The 27132-nt window shown below is 41.4% G+C and overlaps 1 protein-coding gene across 1 annotated transcript; it reads right to left on the reverse strand.

Annotated features, from left to right (window-relative positions):
* Nucleotides 1–89: 89 nt before the first annotated feature.
* igsf8 (immunoglobulin superfamily, member 8) lies at nucleotides 90–10970 on the reverse strand. Its single transcript, XM_058055478.1, has 8 exons — nucleotides 10744–10970; nucleotides 10519–10669; nucleotides 7058–7438; nucleotides 5068–5496; nucleotides 2098–2255; nucleotides 1771–2023; nucleotides 1221–1664; nucleotides 90–1070 (listed from the first exon to the last, which is right to left on the reverse strand). Exons 2-8 carry the CDS (start codon nucleotides 10595–10597, stop codon nucleotides 946–948), a joined length of 1869 nt encoding a protein of 622 aa, XP_057911461.1. The 5' UTR covers nucleotides 10598–10669; nucleotides 10744–10970; the 3' UTR covers nucleotides 90–945.
* Nucleotides 10971–27132: the final 16162 nt, after the last annotated feature.

The raw sequence follows: 27132 nt of genomic DNA on the forward strand, positions 1-27132 counted from the left end.
GCTGCTTTGGCAAAGTGGCTCACCATGCAAAACATTTATAATCAGGATTTAGGACAGGAAGGACATAAAAGTGACATTTCAACAGGGAATTGTTTGGTCACAGCACTGTTGTTGGCAGTAAAGGACGCACCTGTAAAAAATACACACAAAAAGTCAAGTAAACAACAGGAAACTACAATATTTCCTCAAAAAGTGGCTTCGGGAAAATATGAGCAGGTGGAATTTAGCGCTATGGGACAGTTCACTAGCTAGCGTTTCCACTTTAGCTGTGTCATAAATAGCATAGCAGCAGAACTGTGTGGAACTCGCCTGTAAATTCAGCAAAGACAAAAAAACATTGACATTTTTGGTTAAAAAAAAATTAATAAATCATATGAATGCAGCCTAGGACAAATCAGCATGGTCTTACAGCCGTGTCGCAAGACTTCAAACACTTCCACAATCCCGCCAGAAACTGGAAATTCAATAGACATGAACTGGTGAGCTTTTAATGTGAACTACATACAGTCAAACATCTGCTACTCTCTGCAGTTGAGTAAAGAGATGGGCAGGAAATAAGTGGTTTTAGTTCCAGGAACAAGACAGGTTTGCAGAATAGTAATATTTACACACTTTAGCTCAGTGCATTTCATACCTAGTTCTTGAAGTACCACAGCATAGTATCAGTAGGAGCAGTCAGTATGTAGTACTCCTTATGTAGTACTACTCTGAAGACGAAAGCTCCATTCAGCGGTCATGTGACAGTCATATGGTTTGGAAAGACCATTTTGGATCAATAGAAACTGTAGTCTCTCCTTGTGAGCTCGTGTTTGGTGGCAAGTACAAAAATAAAACACATAAAAAAAAATAAAATAAAAGGTTTGGCCTCGGCCGACCGGTGAGAAGTTCATCCGGTTGAAAACATCGTCTTCACGTTCAAGTCTTGCCCTGAGCCGACATGGCGCTCTACTTGCGAGCACGCCTCGACAGACGCTTCATGAAGCAGCAGGTCACCGTGGCGATGATGACGATGCCCACGAACAAGGCGGAGGACACACCCACCACAAGGGGGATGAGGAGGAGGTCGGCAGCTGAAGTAAAATTAAGAAAAAAAAAGGAATAAAAAAAAAGCAATGATGACTTGCTTGTTCATTCTTATTCTTGTTTAGTATGTATTATTGTCTGTGTAATATTTATGCTATTGCTATTGTGCAGTTGTAGCTTTAAGGTGAGGGCGTTACCTCGAGCGTACAAGTAGACGGTGACCGCGTTGGACTCGGCTCTGGTGCCGGTGTTGTACCATCCTCCGTGGGGGTCCTGGCTCCAGGCCTCAGCGTGGCAGGTGTACATGCCCTGGTCCTCGTCGGAGGCTGAGTGGACCCTCAGGCGGTAGCTGACGGCAGACAGGCGGTCCACGCTGACCTCGCTGCTGCCGTTGTAGACCCTGACCACGCCGTCGTACATGAGGGCGGCTACCAATGTAGGGGTCACCTCCACGGGGGCTTCCGTCGGGCCGGCGTCACGCTTCCTGTTCAGCAATTGCGGGAGGGGCCGTCGCCACCACTGCACCTGAGCCTGGGCGGGGCCTGTGGTCGTCACGGTGACGTTGCAGATGAGGGTGATGGTGCTTCCTCGCCTTAGGAGCGGGCCTCGGGGGAGCTGAGACCAGGCGGACACCAGAACATCTACAAAGGGTGGAAGGAACGCCTTATGGATGGAGTGCAATACATGGATCTGACCAGCAGAGGCGCTGTTGAGTCAAATACTTTATAGAAGCAACACAATTCTAACCTTTGCTCTTCAGATTGACCGTAACACCCTCAGACCTCCGAGTGAGCGTGGCGGCAGCTGAAGGAGCAGGACTCCTCCTCCCGGTGTACACGCTCGCCATACAGCTATACACGCCTGAGTCGGAGGGACGGGCGGAGAACAACTTGAGGGTGTATTTCCCCTGCGCCGCTTTCTCCATTGAGCCTCCGCTGGCTCTGCTGAGGTCGTCGCCCCAGCTCACGACTCCGTTTGGGCTCATCCGGGCCACCTCCACCTTCAATGGAACAAGCAAGACGTGCTACATCTTCTCCACATCTTCTCAACATCTATCACGTCTCAAAACCTGACCTCCACACCCCCCGCCGAGTTCGTCTTCATCCACTGAATCAGCAGGCCCGAGTCCACGTCCCAGGGCATCCCGTTGAGCTGGCAGCTCAGGAGCATAGGTGAACCCACCTGCAGGGTCACCTCACCTTTGGGCGACGACTCCACGCTCAGAGATTCAGCTGCCGACAAACAAAGAGAAGGCGAGTCAGCACGTTTCTTGACTCCATGATGCTTTTGTCGTTACTTGCCACATCAAGTATTTCAACAAAATGTCAACTTCTCTAAATCTACCTTTTGGGAAATAATTGTGTAATCGGTACCAACATACCCACACTGTGAATGGAGTAATATAGAACATTTAGGTTAAAATAACTACTTTAAAAATACTCCAGTAAATAATATATTTCAAATATGTACAACAGGCTGCACGGTGATCGAGTGGTTAGCGCGCAGACCTCACAGTTAGGAGACCAGGGTTCAATTCCACCCTCTGCGATCTCTGTGTGGAGTTTCCATGTTCTCCCCGTGCATGCGTGGGTTTTCTCCGGGTACGCCGGTTTCCTCCCACATTCCAAAAACATGCTAGGTTAATCGGCCACTCCAAATTGTCCATAGGTATGAATGTGAGTGTGAATGGTTGTTTGTCTATATGTGCCCTGTGATTGGCTGGCAACCAGTCCAGGGTGTACCCCGCCTCTCGCCTGAAGACAGCTGGGATAGGCTCCAGCACCGCCGCGACCCTTGTGAGGATAAGTGGTAGAAAATGAATGAATGAAATATGTACAACATTTGTACTTAAATACAACTGTATATATTACATGATCTTATTATTATATACAAATATATTTGTACAAAATCTTAAAATAAATGTTAAAATCACATCTGGTTCTCATAGACCCAACCTTTACTCCCCTAGAATACATCTATTTATCATCTATTTATTTACTGTATAATAATAGTAAAATAAAAATAATAATTACAATTGTTGTATAAAAATCCTACTGGTTAGGTTTGATTGTCTGTCAGCTGTCCCCACTGTAAGTGTCTAACCATCACCACTAATAAGAGGTGCATTATCCCTTCAAACAAAAGGGGGCGTGTCGGGCTATTGTTCCACCATGGAGAGGTGCTTGTCAGTGAGCATTCTTACATAATACACACACTGTTTGTGCCCCATTCAACACATTTTCATGCAAATACAGTACATGACCTACATGTAATAAATAGGAACCTAGAAAAGAGGACGTAGACCTGAACCCACTACTAAATAAGATGCAACAACACAGAAATGCGGATGTATTCAGGGTTACAGATCAACCATATGAGTCTTTCTTCTAGTGGTTTGGCTGCAGGACTTCAAAGTAAAGCAGAAGTGTGTTTTTGAAGTGTTTCTTTCAGTGTCCATGTGTGAATGAAAAGAATATTGAAGTCAGTGAAATGACACAAGAGCTTGAATGGCTGCAAGGCACACAGGCACACGTCCAAATTGTGGAGCAACACATTCACATAGCTCATCAACAACAAGAGAGCTGAGCATGGAACCTGTCAGTGATGTGATGGCCAAAGAGCCAATATAGGCTAAGGTGGGCAAAGAGCTGAAGGAGCAAAGCCTTCTGCCAATCAAGCAAACCTCTTAGCGGGCCAGACGATGGGTTAAGATCCCAGCACTCTGCTTGGAAAGAGTCCAATGTAGCCAGCGGCTATAGTACACACACGCACAGGCCGCCCACTGACTCAACATGTTTTTAAAACGCCGCATGTCTCTGCACAACAAGATCACTACCAATTTTGAGTGTGTGTTCTGTGTCCTGATAGGCTAAGGGACTGTACAGCATTACAGTACAGAATGCGTTTGGTTTGCCATATTTATTCTGAAGTGCTGTATTTAAGTTTCAAGTTTTATCACTGACAACACCCACAATGTTGACGACACTTTCTGTACTGTCAAAGGCACCTGCAGTTGCACACAAAAAGCAAAGAATGGAGGGAGGGAGGGAAAATGGCAGCACAGCAATATGTTTTAACAAGGATACAAAAATGCTGCAGTAGAGCGGAACGCTGGTGCCACGACGACAAGAGGCAGGGTCAAAGGAGTGAAATACGCATAAGTCACTTCATAATTTTTTTGTGTCCAACCTTGAAGGTTAATCATTCAAATTCAAACAGAGGTTTGAACTTTTTTGAGTGTTAAAACAGGAAAGAAATGCGGGAAGATGTTAATGCCTGTCTGAGATAAGTGTATAAAGTGTATTATGTGGTGTTTTACAGCCTTAAAATACATACTGTTTTATAATTGTAAAAAAATATTGTTGTGTATTTCAATTATTGTGGGATATTTTGGGATAAATGAGGGAACACTGTATATCAATTTGGACTACAGATTAATTTGAAATCTGTCCACCAGATGGGAATCCAATGCAAAATCCATTCAACCATGCATTTTCTATGCCACTTATCTTCATTAGGGTCCCAGGGTTGCTGGAGCCTATCCCAGCTGTCTTTGGGCGAGAGGCGGGGTACACCCTGGACTGGTCGCCAGCCAATCACAGGGCACATATATACAAACAACCATTCACACTCACATTCATACCTATGGACAATTTGGTGTCGCCAATTCCAATTGAAAGCCTGTAGCCAAAATTCCCACCTTTTACTGTTTTCTCCAAGGATACTGAAATAATAAATGTGTGTTTCACTAGATGTGTATGTAAAAAAAGGGAGTATATTATTTTGCTTTTTTAGTGTTTTTTCCACAATTAAAAAAAACAGTGGTGTTGTGCAAATATTCTGGCTTCAAATTGTATTTTTTTTGTTCAATTGGATGAAACTTTTCCTGTTTTCGGTCATTATTCATTATTCAATGACTCATAGATAAACATATTTAGGTCTGAAATGTGCAAATCAATATATATAATATATATATAGTAGTTTTAGTGAAGCTGACCTTGCCATTGATGATATTTCAAGGGTTGAAAATACAATGGTACTCACAGAGTGGTCTGACGGTCAGGTTGCCAATGTCCAGCGTCCTGTGTGCAATCTTCTGCCAGGTGCGATCCGGGTCCCGGATCCACTGTGCAGCCTCACAGTAGTACGCCCCATTGTCGTCGGGCTGCAGCGCTCTCATCTTCATCACGTAGACGCCCTGGCCACCATCCCCGTTGCGCTTCTCCAGTGTGATCTCTCCGTCGTCGTAGCGCTTCCTGTAGGCGCCTCCCGGCACAACCCCCAACATCTTGTCAATGGAGATGATCTCCATGCTGCCACTCGAGCCACCTCGCTTCCCAAAGGTGACGGACAGGTGGGTGAGCTGCTCTGAGCCGATGCTGGCCGAGCATGTCAGAGTCAATTCTGCGCCCTCCGGTACGGGCTGGCTGGTGAGGGAGCGGGAATAGCTGATCTGGAGCGTGTCACGGATTACTGCAGGACGACAAACATGGACTCTTTTATCACAGCAATTTAGAAATAAATGATCCATCACTCTGGCAACACGCAGGACCAGTCAAAAGTTTGGATACACCTGGCATTTCCATGTAAATCACACTGACAAGCGTAAAATGGTGGCATGGAGAAATAGTTCATATGCAAAAGATGTATAAATGTGTGAAAAGATGGATTATGGGACTTGTCCCTCAATAAAATTCAACTTTTCGTGAGTATGTACTCTTTTGGCAATATGTTGATGATGTTGCATGTTCAGTGGAACATCAGTTTGTGTGTCTGTGTGGGCGCGTGTGGTTTATTTGTTCACAGAACACACGCAGAATTTTGGTGTCCACTTCCTTCCCCTTAAAAAAATTGCCTTCCACTGATGAGGCATTCAAGTACACTGTGTATTTCTGAGAATTAAAAGAATATGTGCCTGTTTTTTGTTTGTTTTTTTGTTTTTTAATTTAGGACAGCTACAAAAAAAGTTGCAAGTGCCAGAAGTTTGCTAGTCGAAAAGTATCATCTGCTACAATTGGATGATAATGTTTAAAGTATAATGTTAAAATCGGCCGTGCCAGTGTGTGTGATGGTGATTGTACCAGCTGCTGAGATTTGCAATAAAATGAGAAGGCTACTTCCTGCTTCGCCCTACAGTTGGACAGAGCTGTTGTCATCTCACGTGGAATGTACCAGTGAATAAGAACTGATAATGAGGCCAAATAATACACACAGTGTGTGTGTGTGTGTGTGTGTGTCAATGGAAAAATGTCACCCATCAGGCTTAGGTAGGAGCATGTTGACTTTGTGATTGAACCTTCAACAGAGGCCAGTACTTTAAGTAAGGCTAATCTCCAATGGGATCCATACAAGAGCTTTAGCCAAACATTTGAGTCAATGAAGAGCACATTTATTGTGCTAGTTGTCTGGTAGCTAACTTGTGAGAGGGATGCGATGACAACTACAAACACAATAACATTTTTAACCCATAAGATGGCCTCGTACAATGTCAGCTCTCCCAAAACTGCTGTAAATATAGTACATATGAAAAAATATTTTTTTATATTCTAAATTATTTCAGCCTGAAATATCACACATCATATGTATGTATTTCATCATAATTACATAACCTAAAAATACTTTCAATGAAATCAAACACATTTCAAGTAGTACTATGAGAGGGAGTATTGCATGAGGGGTACTCCGGTTTCCTCCCACATTCCAAAAACATGCTAGGTTAATTGGCGACTGCAAATTGTCCATAGGTATGAATGTGAGTGTGAATGGTTGTTTGTCTATATGTGCCCTGTGATTGGCTGGCTGGGATTGAGCGGCAGAATATTCTGACGCTAATATGATGATGATGTAACCCTGATATTAATATGACTATGCTAAGTGACAAGATATGACTGAGATGACTGCAACTAGAGAGACCACTGTTATGTAACAACCGGAAATATTGATTGCCATTTCATATATTGAGTGGTCATGTGATGCCATACCTCTTTGATTTAAGGTTATCATCCTAACCTGTCCTATGAGTGCATCTTCTCACCTTTAACAACAGCAGTTCCAGCGTAGCTGCCCAGATATTTGCTGTCCGTGCTGGGTGTGTAGCACTCATATTCCCCCTGGTCTTCCGTGCGCAGCTTTTGGACCACCAGCCGGACTTTGTCCCCCGAGTCCCGCTCCACCCTGACCTCTCCGTTTGCCACGCGGGATTGGAACTGGGCATAGGGGAAGCTGTTGTCGTTGGTGGCTACCACTCCAAGCTTCCTTCCGCCAGAGTCGTCCCTGAACAAGGACCACTCGAAATCTTGCTTGGACGGGCCTTCGTAGCCGGAGACGGAGCAGGGCAGGGAGAGGTTGAAGCCGGCCACGCGGTACAAGGGTCCCTTGGGAAGGGTTACCTCACGGCAGGTGGCATGCTGGAGCACTGTGGTCAGAGGACAATAAAAGCATGAAAAGAGCGCATTTGGTGACGTGCTGTAGGGTTAGCACTCTTCCTGCGATCAATAACGTGGGAATCAATATATTTAATAGCTGAAGGGGAAATATGGGATGACAGCACTGACAGCTATTACCGCTACCACGCCATAACAATTCATTAAATATTAACACTTTTTAAATGCAATCATATTGACAGCTTTTCATGTTGTCATTCAGTGTTTCCTGCATCGACTACCCCATTATTGCACTTAACAAACTGTGGCGGGGGAGAAATTGGGCCCGCCACAAATACATTTGGACCATTAAACAAATATATATACAAACAGCAACAACAGCAAAACATGTAAGAGGTAAGTTAACAAACAACAACAATGAACTACCATTCTTTGTGTTTAACAACGACTAAACGCTAACTACAAACAAAATTTTACCTGTGTTTTACAAAGTGTCCACAAGGCATGCTGGGCTATCCAACACATAACAAGTAATTAGGTCTATCACCATAATAAAATTTAGCTGGACGATAATAGTGTTACAAATTATTGCCAATAATATAATATCTTTCTTGTCAACATTATGTTGACACAATTATTTCATGATTGTAATGAGAATATATAGCATAATAATACAAATATACCATATTAAAGCAATAAACTTTCATTTCTCAAGAGTATTTCACATAATTGGAATATGAAGAGCTTTTAAATAAACAACATAATAAAACAACTTTTGATTTTGAATAAGCCTCGCTTTCCTTATATTGTATGAATATTGACAAAAAAAAAGAAATACTCTGTAGTTCACATTGTGTGTCATAATTTATGAAAACTGACAAAATTATTGCATTTGTTTTTAATTATCATGTAGCTAAATGATTTATTGATTATAGTGACGGGACTACAGATAACACACATACAATACAACAAACTACCCTTCTTTGTGAGTAACAATGACTGAATGAAAGCGCTAAACACAACAGTTAAATGTCCGCAAGGGATGCTGGGTAGTCCAACTGCAACTCCTCTTAATGCTACACTATTGTGAGATATTAGACGTACAGTGCTATGTACATTATCTTTAAAATCAGTGTACACTCACATGGAGCCAAGGAAACATTCGGAATGTTTTTTAATCATTACATGTACAACACAAAACAAAAAAGTACCCTTATATCGGACCTTTAATTCTGCCTGGGAGTCATTTGTTGACTCGACAGTTAAGGCTCTCATGTGTGCAGCACGTTTTTGGCTACAATGACTGTGTTAAGAGGGACTCACATTTTTTATGTTTTTGGAGTCCAGCCTGGTGGTTTTAATCTGCAAGCAAAAGTGGAGGACTAAATGCACCATCTCTGGATGACTCCCACTGACCCTCACCTAAAGTGGATTACTACTACTACCTGAACGAACCTGATATACTGGAAGTGTGTGTGTGTGTGTGTGTGTGTGTGTGTGAGCCTCACAGTGACACGCCCATGGATAATGACACAGTCCACGACTCAGCGGGAGGCTTAAGCGGATCAAGGCCTAATTAACATGGCGCTGGGACTGATAGGGACAACGCAGCTTTGTGTGTCTGGATTGAACTGGGAGGCCGAGATGCAAACTCATCCTTGTCGTTAGCGCTTGTCATCATTCATAATAAAGCTCATATGATAACCTTACTGAGGGGCCAAGTCAAGTATTCACTGAAAAATGCAAAAGCAGAGGCAAGAATTAGCTTTGTCCTGTTTGGGTTCAAAGATCATGGTTCACAGATCTTCACAAAGGTTACAATAATGCACATTTTTGAAGGTATTGTGAAATAAACTAATAAAATAGTCAGGCACACTACACTACTGCCGAAGGAAGATGCTACTTAGTAGAAGTGAGAGTATTTTAAGTAAAGGTGGTAGCCATATTTGATTATGTTGCAGTTATTTATGTACAGTCATGCCAAAACGTTAGCACACTATGGGGTTCTAAATGGTATTTGTGGTCAAAATATGCTAGCATGCATGTGATAGATATACACTTGAGTTTTATAATAACTTGCACAAAGGCTCAATGAGCTTTTTTGCAGTTAAAGCGAAGCCCCGCCCATGGCCCTGCTTGGTGGTGGCCATGTTTTCCGACCAAACTTGTTAACATTTAACACACATTTATTTGTCAGTCTCCTAAAAGTGGTGATTAACAAAAAAACGCCCCAAAACTAAGTGTTTTGTAGAGTACATTGAGCTGTGTGAGAAGTTTGGGTTTGATAACGCCACTATATGTGGTGTGTTTGTCAGAAAAGTAATAACACAGACAATACAGTTGGAGTGCGTGTTTGTGCACAGTTTCACTAGTTTTGTGTGCAGCCGTTCAGGTGCACTGCTCATTTTTTGACACATTTTGCTACTAACATGGCACTATTCCACACTTTAATTGTTTTTAAAGAATTCCCACACAAAAGAAGACACTTTGAAAGCACCCGGCCATCAACTGTCCACAAAAGCATTACAACTTTAAACATTGAATGCACCTTATGAAAGATTAAACAGCTTTGAAACATTACTTCCTTTAATAGTAGCCCAACATTTGACTCACACTTTAGCAGTCTTATTATTGTATGAGCAATGAGGGTGTGTTCAAACCCACCATCGTCATTTAGTTAAATTCACATGTGTTTTCTGGGATCCGAGCACACTTAAAGGCAGCAAATTGTGCAGCTGCACTCCCTAACATAGAACTATGTTATCAGATGGATCAGTTCTCCTTTATAAATCCCTCCACAGTGCAACACAGGCCTTGATCAACAAAGCCAAGAAGGCCGAGGTATAAAGTTGATACTAATAACTAATAATATTTAACAGAAATTATATTTTTAGAATGTTCCAACATGTAGAAAGGCCAGCCAAACAATAAATGGCCCCCGGGCCACACTTTGGACACCACTGTATTGTTATTGTATATATGATGCAGAGAAGAACATCCTTGCATAAGATGGCTGCTGCATCCTATGACAAGTGCATCGTAGTGTGATTAGTGTGGGCACACAATCATGCAAATGAGTGTGACAGATGGAGAAAAGAGTATACACACTCACAATAGTGCAGACACACGAATAAAGCTGTTTTCGTCAAAGCCATGGCGCTCTTCATCTCCCTATTTGGGCTCCTCCACATGGATTACTCCCGTCTCGGTGCTGCTCCTTCTCCCGTGGGTCGTCGTGGATCATTCCGGACCCACCGAACCCTCTACCGACCGACATGAGCGGGTTATTTCAATACATATTTGGCGCCAAAACGTTAAATTGTGTGTACAACGTTACCTTCGTCATGTACCGGAGCTGAGTCTCAAACATAAATCCTCAATATAAACGTAAGGGGGATTCGGTTATTCAGTTTCGATACACAAACGCGCCGTCTAGTAACGTCCCAAACTGGTACGCATCATCATCATCATCATCATCATCATCGTCAAAGGGGAGGGGCGCAGACAACAGCTTCCAAGCAGGCTAACCGGTAGCCACTGGTGGGAGGACTGTCACCCCAACCGCAAGGGGGCGCAGCTTTTAAAATCAGACCTACCGAAGTACCGGAAGTGACGTTTTTTGTTTTTGGCTCAACCGAAAGTGACATTTTTATAATATATGTAACAGTTTTAAATCGTAATGACAATCATTAATAATCTTCGTAATCATTCATCATTTTAATTTTACGCTCCTAAAGTATTTTTGTTTTTGCATAACCCATATTGCCACAAAAGTTCTTCATAAAACCTAATAATTGAAAAAAGATAAGCAACAAAAATGTGTTAAAAATGTCACCTCTTGAAATATTATTATATACACCATTTTAGCATCGTAATTATCATTCAAAATTTCAGTTTTACTTTCCTCCTAATATGAACTTGCTTGTAAAAAAACCAACAAAAATAAATAAAAACCTCGAGAGTACTGATCTAGTCCCGACTACTAGCGTGTTCCCTGCTAGTTTTAGACTTCAGGCAGTTGTGCTCTTATCGGCCAGAAGGAAAACAAAAGCTCAACGTTCATTTATGTAATAGAGCAGCTGATCATTCAAAAGAACAAATAAGTGAAAACAACTTATTCGCAGAATGAATAGATAATACCTTCAAATGAATGATGATATTCCATATCCAACAGTCAAACAGAGGTATTGTATTTCTGTTATGAGTCAGTGTATCTGGTTTATACCACCAGGTGGCGACAAACACTAAGCAATTCCAACAACCTCGCATTGTATGCCTGGTATATTAGGTTATGTGAACTGTATGATGCTCAACAAATTGAAAAGTAATCAATAAGATATTAAAGTAGAAACCTAGAGAATGTTGCCTGAAAAATGCAATTACAGCGAATATCAGATATCAAATTGTCCATAGGTATGAATGTGAGTGTGAATGGTTGTTTGTCTATATGTGCCCTGTGATTGGCTGGCGACCAGTCCAGTCCAGGGTGTATCCCGCCTCTCGCTCAAAGACAGCTGGGATAGGCTCCAGCACCCCTGCGACGATAAATGCTAGATAATGAATGAATGAATGAATATTTCCTATGAAAGAATGAATTGCACAATGGATGCCACTGTACTGTATGACATTTGCTTTGTTTCTACATCAAACAATAAAATGTCCATAGAGCATACACAGGCTAATATCCAGCACATGGAGTGCATGGAGCGCGCCCTCCTCTCGGGGGGGTTCAAGCCAATGGAGCACACCTCATTAGTGTGCTTCCTTTCTGTTCATTTCCTACCCCTGATGCTCTTCCTTGTAGCCTTCGCTTCCAACTTGAAGCTACATGGAAAAGTGGATGACTTCAGTGTGGTTCAGCAGAAAGAGAGAGAGAGAGCGAGAGAGAGAGGAAGTCATTAGGGTATTCTCGGGTTGACAAGGCAAGCCAGCGGAATATGCAGACTTCAGCATGGGGCATGCTCTACAACACCGCAAGAGATGGCACTCACTTCGAGGAGAATGTAACCTTGAATAGCTTTTATTAACGCACTTTATTAACCTGAGATGTTTATCAAATGTCAAATATTATCTGTTTGTTAAGACTTCACAATCTACTTTTTATGGTCTGCACCTTAGCCTTGTGCAGGTAGTGCAAAATAGACCTTTAAAAGCTGCAAACCGCTGCTACTGGAAATAGTTTATTGAGGGTGGTGTTTGTGGGCCAGAAGGACGTAAACCATACGTATAAGACTCCAATTGCCGGGTGGAACGACCGTGATTTGGTAACCACTACTTTGAAATTGCATTTTATTTTATATTACCATCAAATAATCACACAGATTTGATAAAGAGTCTATCTCCTTAAATACCCCGTTTCCATCAAACAGTATGCTTTAGTCGGGTATATATTTTTCAGTTCCAAAATATCCGACCTGATCAGTTGCGTTTCTAGCACTTTAGGGTTAGGATTATTGTTTAGTAGTGGTAGGTATGGTTAAAGGTTAAGGCCTGTGACCATAATACAAAATGGTTTGGTAGTGGTAGATAGAGGGTTTGTGCTAAGGGTTAGGATTTAATGGATATTCATAATGCCGCCGACAGAGAACATACTAACTCCTTATTTCTAAAATCACAAATACTTAAACTTGCTGATATAGTTCATCTTCAAACAGCTAAAATAATGCATAAGGCTAAAAATAACCAATTAGCTAAAAATGTCATCCAATACTTCTCTACAAGAGAGGAGAAATATGATCTTAGGGACGAACTCAATTTGAAACACTTATATGCTAGGACTACGTTAAAAAGCCATAGCATTTCAGTATGGGGAATCAAACTATGGAATGGATTGAGTAAGGACCTCAAACAATGCACAACGATGAGCCAATTCCAGAAACAATACAAGCAGTTGATGTTTGCTAAATACAAGGATGAAGAGTCTTGAACCAGTCATGATGTGCTATATATATCACTATATTGACACTTACTATGGTAACCATTATGTCATTGTATGGTCATATCACCTCGTACTTTGGTACAAGGTACATTATTAAAAAAAAACCAAAAACCTTAAATTGTTTTATGGAAAGCAGGAAGTGAACAAATGTAACAGTTACTGATTGTAAAAGTACCAGATGAAGGGTAGGATTTAATAAGCTTTGCTTCTTCCTACTCCTTTTGGACATGTGGAACTGTGAAGTGATTATGGGATGCACTCAATTGTAATCTGATGCATGTTCAAATGAAATAAAACCATTACCATTACCATTATTAAAGATAAGATATAAAAATGCATCATGTGGTCCCATTTTATCACAATAAGTTAGTAGAAAATGGAACAAAAAGTTAAATAAAGCACACTATATTGCAAGCAAACAACTCATCCCCATAGCAGCATGGTGGCCGAGTGATTAGCATCTAGTGGCTTGGGCAACCCCAGTGAGAATAAGTGGCATAGAAAATAGATGGAACTTGTCTCATACTAACTAATAGAACTAGAAATAATCAGTCCCAGGGTCAAACTGTAGCAGTTGTCGCAATTTTATCGTTGTCTTTCTTTCACCACATATTCATTTATTAAAAGTATGCTAAAGCCCTACTATTTGATGGGTTCCAGGACAGAGTACCAGATGGAGGTTTAGGATTTAATAAGCTTTGCTTCTTCCTACTCCTTTTGAACATGTGGAACTGTGAACTGATTATGTGATGCATTCAATTGTAATCTGATGCATGTTCAAATGAAATAAAACCATTACCATTACAAGTACTTTGAACATTCGGGTTTACAGTGTACAGTTTTTGAAATTATGGTTAGGTTCATTGGCATACCAGTGACAATAGCACCAAATTGGTAGTGGTACATAACTAATGTCACTGCTGTCCATTGAGAGTTTTGCTATCCAAACCATAGAATTGAACAGTAGTCCTTTCCATGTATGCACTTGACTCCCACGCTGTCTCCCTTAAGGCCACTATAGACTAAACTGTGAGCAACTGGAGACTGTCTCTAATTACTTTGGTACCGTCAGACACCCCCTCTGTGACAGTACAACCGTCCACCTTACACCATATGTGGCACGCATCGGTTGCTTTTATTTGTTTCTTTATCTACTTCCACATCCATGTATATTTCCAAGCACACAGTCTGGCTACGACTTGTTCCAAATCCGTCCTAAGTTTATTTGGCTCATGTATGGATATAGAACATACACAAACACAGGTCTTCCTCTTTCTCAGTCGCTTAACGCACAGCTACACTACTGTACACTAAGAGTGGCCATAGACATAATTTATTGCTGAAAGTATATTAGTCATATTCTCTCTAAGGACTGTGGGTTTTTTAGGTTTTCTTCTCTATTAAAGAATGCAAAGACATTATTTAACTAAGCTTTGGGGCATATCGTTAAACTGGGACTTGCTGTACATGAGGTTCCATGAGAGGAAAACTATGTTCTCATGAATCAACAGTAAAGCTTATGCTTTATGGGCCGTACCTCTACAGTAAATATTCCATGTGTTAAGCAAGACTCAGTTAATTAATCAATAAACTTATTATTCACTTCTTACACAGTGAATAAAAAAAGATTAAAGAAAAAGACTTTTTAATCAGGCTTTTAACTAATATTTTTAAACTTTTCTTATGTTTTTATCTTTTTAGTCCTATTTTATGCTTTTAGTTTTTAGCTTTTAACTCCAGTATTTCCTCAGAGGGGGTTCTACACACTGGCGGCTGTGTCGAGTCTGCTGAGGGGGTGCCATCCTTGGGTCCCTTCGACCCGGCCGGGTGGGGGTTCCTCCCTTTAATGTGGGGGTCCGCCCGTCTGTCGGAGTCGCGGGGCCTGGGTGCTGGTCCCCCGATGGCACGGCCTGCGGCTCCTCCCAGTGTGGACGGCACAAAAGGTGGCGTTTCCTTGATCCTCAGTGCCATGCCATGTCTCCCTACTGTGTGTGATTGTGTGATTGTGTGTGTGGGTGTGTGTGTGTGTGTGTGTGTGTCTAGTATGGAGGGTGGGAGGATTTCTTCTGGCTTGTCCAAGTGGCGGTGCATTGGGACTGATGTCTATCTTCCTGAATTTGTGTTCTTGCATCAGGTTTTCACAACTCAATTTCCTTCAAGTTGATCCTATCCATCCTGGTCACTCCCAATGAGAACCTCAGCATCCTCATCTCTGCTACCTCCAGTTCTGCTTCCTGTCTTTTCCTCTGTGGTACTGTCTCTAGACCAAACAACATGGCTGGTCTCACCACAGTTTTGTATACCTTTTCTTTCATTTTAGCTGAAACTCTTCTATCACACATCACGCCTGACACTTTTCTCCACTCGTTCCATCCTCTTCACCTCCTTTTCACAATCTCCATTAGGGTTCAGGGGGTGGGGGTACTTTACACATCTTTTGTATGCCCACATGGGAGCAAGTGTGCGTCTAGAGAAGGCCTGGATGTGTGTAAGATAGTCCGCAATGACATAGAGTGTTATGTATGATGAGTGCGGTGATGGTGATGATGGTCAGTGCAGGAGGAGGAGGAGTGTGGCTCCAGAACTCAACTCCGGTTTGGAGCCGAGCCTGAGGACTGAAGGAGTAGCAGGGGTACGGAAGGAGAGGATGAGGACAGAATTTGAAGTCAGAATTGTAAATGAGAAGCGGGATCTGTTTTAGTAATAATTCACTGACACAGGGTGTCAAAGAGGAGGGAGAGAAGGAAGGAAGTGGAGGGGGTAGCAACAAGAAAAGGAAAGATTAAACTGATGTGTTGCATGAGCTTACCGCTGGAGGGAGGGAGGGGGGCGGGGGGGGGAGGAAGGAGGAGAGGGGGCTCATTAAGCAGCGCGAGATCGGAGCGTCGGTCGCTCGCTGGCATTCGACCACACTGAGCCTTTGATGAGGCCTGCATCCTCAAGCTCAATCAGTCCCACATGAATCCAACTGAGAGGCAGACGGAGATGCCAGAGAGACATGGGGGGGGGGGGGGGGGATTGGGATGGAGGGACACTTTGGAGATGACAAGACGGGCCCAGCGGAAAGAAAAGAGCCATAAGGGAAGGAAACGGGTTGACGAGACATTGACCAAAAAAAAAAAAAAAAGCCACATTAACAAATGGTTTGCAACTTTTCTACTGTGTGTGGAGTGGATTTGTTTTCATAATGCTCAACTATTTCAGTGGACACATGAGTCATTGTAAGGGGGGGTACATAAAAAGAAAAAAAAACACATAAGAATGCTGTGACTGTGCATATATTTGCATAACTGCGGACAGCAAGCATGCGCCTTACTTCTCTTGGTTAGTCTGTCAGTGAAGCAATGCAATGTTTTCATTGTTTCATGTGTGTTCATGCATATTTTAGTAGCATGTGTACTCTACATTTAAGTGTTTGGTCACACCCTGTTTTCTGAACGCATGTCCAAGATCCTATAGAGTGGACCCGCACATGTTCGCCATTCAACAATTGTGTTTTTATTAAAAGCCTCATCGAGTATTTATAGGTGGTATTGTTGTGCATCTATGTTAATGTAGAAACATGTTATTTTTGGTTGCACCGTGAGTGAGGGAGGCGTCTGATGACCTGTTGATTTGTGTTCGTGTCAAAGTAGACATTGTATGGGCGTCTCAGGTACATGACTTTGTTTCCACTTTTATGCTTTACTTCCTGTTTAATGCCCTTATTGTGTGTTGTAGTGCTTCCTGTTTTTCCTGGGTTTGGTGCACCTGATTTGTTGCTAATTTGTGTTCTCCTTCTATCTGCATTTCTGCAAAAATCCAAGTCAGAGATCAGTGGGGGTATGCTGGAGTCTATCCCAGCTGATTTTGGGTGAGAAGCAGGGTACACCCTGGACTGGTCACCAGGTTAAAATATTTTTTCATCTCAAGTACCCCTTTGAGTGTGTTTAAGTATCCCACAGGGTCCCTAGTGTCCCTATTTGAGAACCTCCTAGTCAAAGATCTTCTATTTGACAAGGAAGATCTGCTGTTTTTAAGAATCAACTGCAAAAACTGGAACACTGCTGTTTTTAAGGACCAGCTGAAAAAGGACGGTCAAAGATCTTCTCTATGACAAACCACTTCAGGTTTCAGCACAATCCCTGTTTTTCTCCAATTTCGTTGTACATCTTGTATAATGACAATAAAGGCCATTCCATTCCACTTCTGTTTTTAAGCAGTTACTGCAAAAACGCAGGTCAAAGATCTTCTATATGACAAGAACATTGTGTTTTTTTAAGAACCTTGGGCCAACTGCAAAAACATGAATCAAAGGTTGTCCATATGACAGGAACACTGCAAAAAAAACTACTGCAAAAAAGCTTGTCTTCTCGTCAAAGACTTTGTATATGACAGGAACACTGCTGTTTAAAAGACGAGTCAAAGATCTTCTCACAGGAACACAGCTCTTTTTCAGAACCAACTGCAAAATCATGAGTCAAGGGTCTTCTAGTCAAAGATCTACTATATGCCAGGAACACTGCTGTTTTTAAGGACCTGCTGCAAAGAAGCTAGTAGCTAGTCAAAGATCAAAGATCATCTATATGTCATGAACAATGCTGTTTTTCAGAACCAACTGCAAAATCACTAGTCAAATGTCACCTATATGACAGGACTGTTTTTAAGGACCTGCTTCAAAAAAGATGGTCAAAGATCCTCTTTATGACAAAACCACTTCTGTTTTTAAGCAGTTACTGCAAAACCACTGGTCAGCGATCTATGATTACATGACAACTGTTGTTTTTAAGAACTTCCTGGAAAAAAGCTAGTCAAAGATCTTCTATATGACAAGGAAGATATGCTGTTTTTAAGAATCAATTGCAAAAACCTGAACACTGCTGTTTTTAAGGACCAGCTGAAAAAAGGATGGTCAAAGATCTTCTCTATGACAAGACCACTTCTGTTTTTAAGCAGTTACGGCAAAAACGCAAGTCAAAGATCTGAGTCAAGGGTCTTCTAGTCAAAGATCTACTATATGCCAGGAACACTACTGTTTTTAAGGACCTGCTTCAAAAAAGATGGTCAAAGATCTTCTTTATGACAAAACCACTTCTGTTTTTAAGCAGTTACTGCAAAACCACTGGTCAGAGATCTTCTATGATTACATGACAACTTCCTGGAAAAAAGCTAGTCAAAGATCTTCTATATGACAAGGAAGATATGCTGTTTTTAAGAATCAATTGCAAAAACCTGAACACTGCTGTTTTTAAGGACCAGCTGAAAAAAGGATGGTCAAAGATCTTCTCTATGACAAGACCACTTCTGTTTTTAAGCAGTTACTGCAAAACCGCTGGTCAAAGATCTGAGTCAAGGGTCTTCTTGTCAAAGATCTACTATATGCCAGGAACACTGCTGTTTTTGAGGACCTGCTGCAAAGAAGCTAGTAGCTAGTCAAAGATCATCTATATGTCATGAACAATGCTGTTTTTCAGAACCAACTGCAAAATCACTAGTCAAATGTCACCTATATGACAGGACTATTTTTAAGGACCTGCTTCAAAAAAGCTAGTCAAAGATCTTCCACATGACGGGAACATTTTTAGTCAGAGAAGTTGTAGGGACAGGGAGGTGCTGCTGTTTTTACAGTATATATCTATGTATGTAGTCTTTTGTATATGTAATCTAATATCTAGTCTCGTGTGATGTCCATCTTGTGTCGGGTCAACGAGGACCATAATGTGCAACAATAGCATTAAAATGTCAGATGTTATCTGTATGTTGAAAGTAAGTCAAGCCATTTTCAGCCCAAATCCCGTCACCACTTGGCAAACGTACGGAACTGAGGTTACTTTATTGGTTTCCTTAATTGGTGCCAGTTTCCATTTTCATTTCCAGAATTTTACAGCGGCGTAGCGTATTGGTTTTCTTTCCGCACACATCCATGCACGTAACGGGAGACGCCGCACAAAGAAAAACAGATAGCGGTAGCAGACACACACCGCTGTGCTGCATATGTAAACATATTCCACGACTTTGCAGTTTATGCTTTGTTGTGTTGACTGATGTTGTGTAATGACTCATCAGTGATTGTGGGCAGCGCTTTACAGTAAGTGCATCAGTGGAAAAGAAGTGGATGTGGGGGATGGGGTTTAGAACAGAGAAGAGCACAATATTTCTCCAGTTGTGGGGCGGGCGACGCAAAACAAAAAAATACACAAAAAACTCACCACAATTGAGTACAGAAGCCACCATGACGGAGGAGCAGGATGAGGAGTGTACTCTATAAACAACACGTGCAGGAGCTGCCGGAAAAGCTAACAATGCTAAAGTTGTTAAATTTGTTCTCAATCATAAATCACTCCACACTCTTTATTGCTCTCTGGTTCTACCATATCTTACTTATTGTGTGGAAATATGGGATAATAACTATAAAAGCAATCTTCACTCGCTGAATGTACTGCAAAAAAGGTCAGTAAGGATAATTCATAATGCCGTCTACAGAGAACATACTAACTACTTATTTCTAAAATCACAAATACTTAAACTTGCTGATATAGTTCATCTTCAAACAGCTAAAATAATGCATAAAAAATAAAAATAAACTTAATCTATATTAGAAAACAGGAAGTGAACAAATGTAACGGTTACTGATTGTAAAAGTACCAGATGGAGGGGTAGGATTTAATAAGCTTTGCTTCTTCCTACTCCTTTTGGACATGTGGAACTGTGAACTGATTATGTGATGCATTCAATTGTAATCTGATGCATGTTCAAATGAAATAAAACCATTACCATTACCATTGTTAAAGACAAGATATAAAAATGCATCATGTGGTCCCATTTTATTACAATAGAACAGAACAGAACATGTGCTTCCATCTACCGTCATAACAGAGAGGTGGCTTGCCATGATACACATCTTTATTCTGATAAAAATGTAACATAATTAATTGAAAAATTAGTTACCGCCATTAAGGTGCTATTTTTCACATGTAAAACTGTGGACATTTTTAAAAGTACTTCATTTCTGCTGTACATTCTACATGTAATATCACAAACAGTGGCACCTTTGTTAGAGTCCGCCCCGGTTAGCATGTTTTTTGGTTAACATCATAAATTTAAACCACAATTTTGCCTGGGTTTTTGTGCATTCGCCGTTTACAAACAACTCTACTAATCATTCTAAATGCATATAAATGACAAAAATTACCTCCTCGGAACATGTGACTCTTCAGAAACACAATGTGACAGCGAGGTCAAGCACCACCAGCTTCCTGTTTTCAGTCACGTCAAGAATCATGTCTTCTATGAAGGTAAAAGTAATATTAAATATCCATGTATCCCATTTGTTCATCATTAGTAGGTATTTACAGTCGTCTCTTACTACATCGCAGTTCTAACATGACTCGCATTTGACTCACTTGATAAGACATTACCTTACATGACATTACCTTCACACTGCATGGAGTCAGTCAGACATGGCATGTCCGACAAGATAGAGTGAAAAAAGTTTAGAATTAGTAAACTTGTTAACATTTTTGGCTTTATGGAACGGATTAATTGGATTTACCTTATTTCCTATGAGAAAATTTGATTCGGTTAACATCTGACCTGGAAGATATTAATGATGCTAACCAAGGTTCCAATGTATTTATAGACTATGACCGACTTATGGTGAATGAGATGTGTTTTCTAAGGAAAAAATTGCCTATTTTTTATATGTTCCGGAGCAAAAAATACACGGATGTGCCATAGGCTTTTTCAAGTCATTACAAAAAAATGTGTTGCTTTATAACAAACTGTAGGGTTTTTAACAGGAAGTCTAGCAGGCGTGTGATTCGGTTCATAGAAAGAGTGGCTGTTCACATGTCACTACACTATTAGGCATGAAAGAGTACTCATGCTCAGATATCATCAGGATTCCCTCCCTCACACACACACACACACACACACACACACTAAGAAGGAGAGCCTGCCCCGCGACCCGTTATTCAGCAACTGTTCCCAATCCTCACAAATGCGATAATGATAGGCTTTGGCCTTTGACAAAACAGCAGCAATGCACAAAGCGTGTAGCTTCTGTTTACCCTCGCAGCATCTTCCCCCCCCCCCCCCTCGCCACCCACTGCCACCACCAAACAGTACCATCTAATGTCACACACTTTAAGCTATTCACTAAGAAATTATCAATGTTGATGAATTTCCAGACTGTAGGTGTACAGTCAGTGTATGTGTGGCAGGCCATTGTGCAGAGACAACCACAGAAGTACCCCCCCCCCCCCCGCCTTTTCCCCTCACTTGCCACAACAAAGAGCAATTAAACGGCGCTGCGCTGCCAGCTGAGGGGCCAACCGCCAGCCACACTTCCACAAACAGGCACAAACCAAAGGGGAGAAGCAATAAAAGCTAACCTACCGAAAGCAACCCCCTTCGGAACCCCCTTTTCCCCCCGCTGATTCAAACCAGAAGGTGACTGACTGGCTTGCCGTATCGTTTACTATCACCGTTCGGGCTGCATTATGATCACATGTGCTAGTTGTACATGTAGAGCTTAACCCGTGCAATGGTGCGTTTACACATGCTTGGTGTAGCAGGAGCTCAGCATTCATTGGACCGCTTGTCCTCATTAGGGTCAGGGTTGAGCCGGAGCCTATCCAAGCAGGCATATAAACATAAACAGCTATACACATAATTCTCCAGCTAGCATGCGTGTATTTGGATGTGAGGAAACGATGCCTGCCTGACAATATTTATGAAATAATTTATAAATAAAGGAAATGTTCTGGAAAAATATGGGAAATTCTGATGGAAGGCCTGACATGAATGGCTACAGGATGTAGAAATGTGCGGCCCAGTATTGACTGTTGTGACTTTATGTTTAGCAGGTGCCATTTTTTTATTTTTTTAGGAATTATTCTTGAAATGTTAGATTTTTGTTTCTGTACGCCAATAAACAAATGATTTATATCAGGGGTCTCAAACTCAATTTACGTGGGGGCCACTGGAGCTAGGGTCTGGGCAAGGCTGGGCCGCATCAGGTTTTCCAAAAAAACCCAAAACGCATTTATTAAAAACAGAAAAATATACAAAATTTTTCAGTGTTTTGGTTCCGATTTTCTACAATAAAAGCTCTGATAAAACATTCCACTGTTCTCAAATATCTTACACAAAATAAGATGAAAAATAAATAAACAAATCAAGAATAAAGAAAATCAATCAATCAGTAATAAATAAATATAATAATAATAATAAAACGGCAAATAATAAAAACTTAAGAAACCACATATAGTTGGTGGGTAGACAAATTATTTTTTTCAGATTAAAATTACCAAAGCATTATTAGAGCCCTGTAGACATGACAAAACACGACTATGGTCACATTTATACTTTTTTTATTTACAACATATTGCGCAACTGCAGGGTCTTGAGACACATGCTAACTCGCAAACTAGAGAGCTAGCGACCTAAACGGTAGCCTTCAAGTTATTTCCTTTAAACTTAAATAGCCAAAAACTTACCACTTCCACACGGATAGGGAGGATAACTATTAACAGTTATTTAACCTTTAACATGAACATTAATCAAAGGTAATAATTTTTTCTGGGTACATGATACCATACAGCATCCATATCAAACTTGCGCGGGCCGCACTAACATTAAACTTTCATATCAAGGCGGGGGCCTCAAACTAGTGTCCTGCAGGCCACATTTGGCCCGCGGGCCGCATGTTTGAGACCCCTGATTTATATGATGAAAATCCAGTTTTCTATTGACTGTCAGTGTACATAACAGCCTCCTATTTACGCTACAAATGGGAAAGTATACTTCTGTCTTGGAATACGATGATTTTGTTGGGGTTTGCCTTACTCTTGTACAAGTCTGTCCTTGTGCTCCATGACCCCAGCAGAGGGCAGGAGTGCAGGGCCCAGCCCTCCAAGAATCTGTAATGCTGCGGACGGCCCTGACCTAGCCCAACCCACCATAGCCGGGCTCGGCCCGGATTCAGCGTGGGCCGCATCGCGGTGTCTCTGGTCAGGCAGCCTGGAGCCCTTGGGCGCTGGCAAGGGGTGCGGGCGTCCGGGAGGGGCCCCCTCAAAAGCCATCTACGAGGGGCCACACCCACGCGGCCATTACGGTGTAGGCTGTTCTGGGCTTCACCCGAGGCCGCCCGACTGCCATTTTTAGAGCAGCAAGAGAGTAGACCACATGCTGTGGCTTCGGGCGAGTGGGGGAAGGAAGGTTTCTTCTTTATTTTCACTCAAAGCACCAAGAGAATTTCTACATTTGCACTCCAGTTGACTCAACCAGTGGGGAGCGATGCTTCATCTCTCACACGGAAGCGCCATTTCGACTTTTCACCTTTAGCTATGACCTGGATGACTGAGAATCAACACAGACATTAAGGTGGAACGCCTCTGATTTGTAATTACTGATAAAATATCTCAAATCCAATTTTTTTTTGTGGTATACAATAATATGGTACTGACGCTTCAAATAAGCCATCTCCCAATGAAACAAGCACATGTGGCTTGCCAAAATGCTTATAAACTAGTAAAGTGACATTTTGGAGCATAACATGTTCTGTTGGCAGGTTATGTATCAAAACATCTTGGCAGATAATGCATAAAACTATATTGTTAGTCCAAAATATAGTTTTGATGGTGATTTTATATATCTCATCTTGCTTGTATGTCATAATCTTTTTTGGGAATCCAAATTTCCCTGCTATGTTGGCAGATTATGCATGATATCCTGTTAAGCAAAAAATAAGAACCTAAGGACATTTGACTTGCCAAAATATTGGAAACAAATAAAATGCCATTTTGCCAAGTCAAGTTTTTGTGCTATGTTGGCATATCTTGCTTGTGTGTCAAAATATTAACAAAATAGACATGTTTGACGTGCAATAAGTAAAGCATTTCACAAGTAAAAGTTATTTTTGGTGGCAGTGGCAGATTGTGTATCATAATATATTTTTTGGTTACAAAAATCATAATAAGGACATTTTTTGATGTGCCAAAATTAACAAAAAGGCCATTTTGGTATTAATTACATATCAAATATTCATTCATTCATTCATCTTCTACCGCTTATCATCACGAGGGTCACGAGTATGCTGGAGCCTATCCCAGCTGTCTTCGGGCGAGACTGGTCGCCAGCCAATCACAGGGCACATATAGACAAACAACCATTCGCACTCACATTCATACCTATGGACAATTTATTGTCACCAATTAACCTAGCATGTTTTTGGAATGTGGGAGGAAACCGGAGTACCAGGAGAAAACCCACACATGCACGGGGAGAACATGCAAACTCCACACAGAGATGGCCGAGGGTGGAATTGAACTCCGGTCTCCTAGCTGTGAGGCCTGCGTGCTAACCACTCGTATCAAATATCTATTAGTCAAAACTAACTATTTTTGCTTTTGAGTGGTAGATAGATAAGATATTTCATCTTGCTTGCATGTCATAACCTTCCATCATAATGAGCACATTTGACTTGCCAAAACGCCGGAAACAAGTACTATGGTATTTTGGTAAGTCATATTTTCATACTACTATGTTGATAGATGCATCAAAATGATCTTGTTAGTCAAAAATAACTTTACCTTGATTTGGGATATTTCATCTTGGTCGTATTTGAAACACGCATGTTAAGTTAATTGGCTAACTCCAAATTGTCCATAGGTATGAATGTGAGTGTGAATGGTTGTTTGTCTATATGTGCCCTGTGATTGGCTGGCGACCAGTCCAGGATGTACCCTGCCTCTCGCCCGAAGACAGCTGGGATAGGCTCCAGCACCGCCGCGACCCTCTTGAGAATAAGCGGGACAGAAAATGGATGGATAGACGTTTGACTCAAAACTTGAAACAAGTAAAATGGTGTTTGGTCAAAAACAAATTTTATTGTACTGTTGATAGATTTTTTATAAAAAAAATGTCAAGTTAGTGGTAATAACTTTTCAGTCTTGATATATTATTACCTGTATTTGATAATCTTCCAACAAAATAAAGGACATTTGACTTGAAGCAAGGAAAATGGCATTTTGGCAAGTCAAAATTGTTCTGTTGCGAAACTGCGTTGCTTATTTTATGATGTTTAGCTCATATTTTAGTACATATGACTTAGATAAATTAATTGTTCAAACACAAAAAGGAAAAAATATCCTTGAAAATTTGTGATCTTGACTTTAGTTCATCTTGCTTGTGTTTGAAAATCTAAAGTAATAAACTCAGTGCATGATAAGTTAAATGTGTCTGTTCTAAAATAATATTAAAGATATATATATGAAAAAAATTATATTAAATGGATGGCAACTTCCAAATGTGAAACTTCTCCTTATTACAAATACACAAAAAACGATCATAATCCTTTCATGTGGTCCACAACGCATCTCATTTTTGAGAAAAAAAGGCTACAGATCACATCTGTTTACGCAAGCTGTTTGCTTGTTTCTCTCCTTCTTCAAAGAATACTCAAAGTCAAATCATTCATGTTGGGGATCTTGTGAAATACTTGGGTCCATTCGGTGTCATTTTAGGAAAGGGCGTGTGGGTGAAAGCGCTGGGTGGTCCGAGCTTCCTCTAGCACACATATGGCGCTGCTTGGCCTTTTTTGTTTTGATTGTTGGGGTTTCAGGTTGTAAGTAATAAAGTCCCCTTGAGCTATATGCTTATTTTACCTCGCTATAGCGCTATTTCTATTTCACCGTGTTCCTACTCAGCTCGCCGTGTCTCTTTTTTTTTTTCCTAACCCTCCCCAAAAGTTGACAGCCTCCCGTTTTTCCCTCATCTTGATCCCCTTTTCTCATCTTGATCAGGATCAGGAGGAAGTCCCCTGCACACATCAGTCTCCTCTCCTCAAAAGGAAATAGAAATCAAGCGCACTTCACTTGGGTTCCACCCAATCACTCAATAGATTGGGACATGCGATACTCTTGGTCACCCTACTCGAGACAAACGCAGTCTTTTGACCCACTTGAAGATATTATCCCCTCACACTGCGGCGCAATGTGTCTCTGATAAATGAACGACAGCTCCCAGGTCCTCCCAAACCACATCGTTATGGGCACTAGAAGGCATCAAGATGTAAAGCCCTGAAAGATCCGCTATGAATGGTAAAAGAAGCTTCGAGAGATGCTCTTGAGGGCGGCGGACCACAGAGCTGAAGTCAGGGTAAAATAAACGTTAAACAAAAGAAGGCAGGTTTTTTTATTGATCAAACACAGCTGGGTATCAAATGAGAGGAGCGACTATATCAGGACCATCCCACTCAATGTGTGGATTGAATGTTAAAATGAAAAAAAACATGTATTTTTCATAAATGTAATCATTTTCAAGCATACAATTTGCTGAATGAAATAAAAATATATAATTTAAGGCATCCAGAAGACATTCAAAGACGTTGTGATGATATCTAGTATGGTCACTAGTCACCAAAGGGCCAGTAATGTTACTGTAATGCTGGATGAGACACACAAGCACCAGAGTTGATTGCCAGAACATTCGTTCATTCATTCATTTTCTACCGCTTTTCCTCATGAGGGTCGCGGGGGGTGCTGGAGCCTATCCCAGCTGTCTTCGAGCGTGAGGCGGGGTACACCCTGGACTGGTCGCCAGCCAATCACAGGGCACATATAGACAAACAACCATTCACACTCACATTCATACCTATGGACAATTTAGAGTCACCAATTAACCTAGCATGTTTTTGGAATGTGGGAGGAAACCGGTGTACCCGCAACTCCACATAGAGATACCTAAGCAGAGAATCAAACCCAGGTCTTCCCGATCTCCTGACTGTGTCCACCATGCTAACCGCTG

Source organism: Doryrhamphus excisus, chromosome 18, assembly GCF_030265055.1.
Source record: "Doryrhamphus excisus isolate RoL2022-K1 chromosome 18, RoL_Dexc_1.0, whole genome shotgun sequence".
Classification (NCBI taxonomy): domain Eukaryota; kingdom Metazoa; phylum Chordata; class Actinopteri; order Syngnathiformes; family Syngnathidae; genus Doryrhamphus; species Doryrhamphus excisus.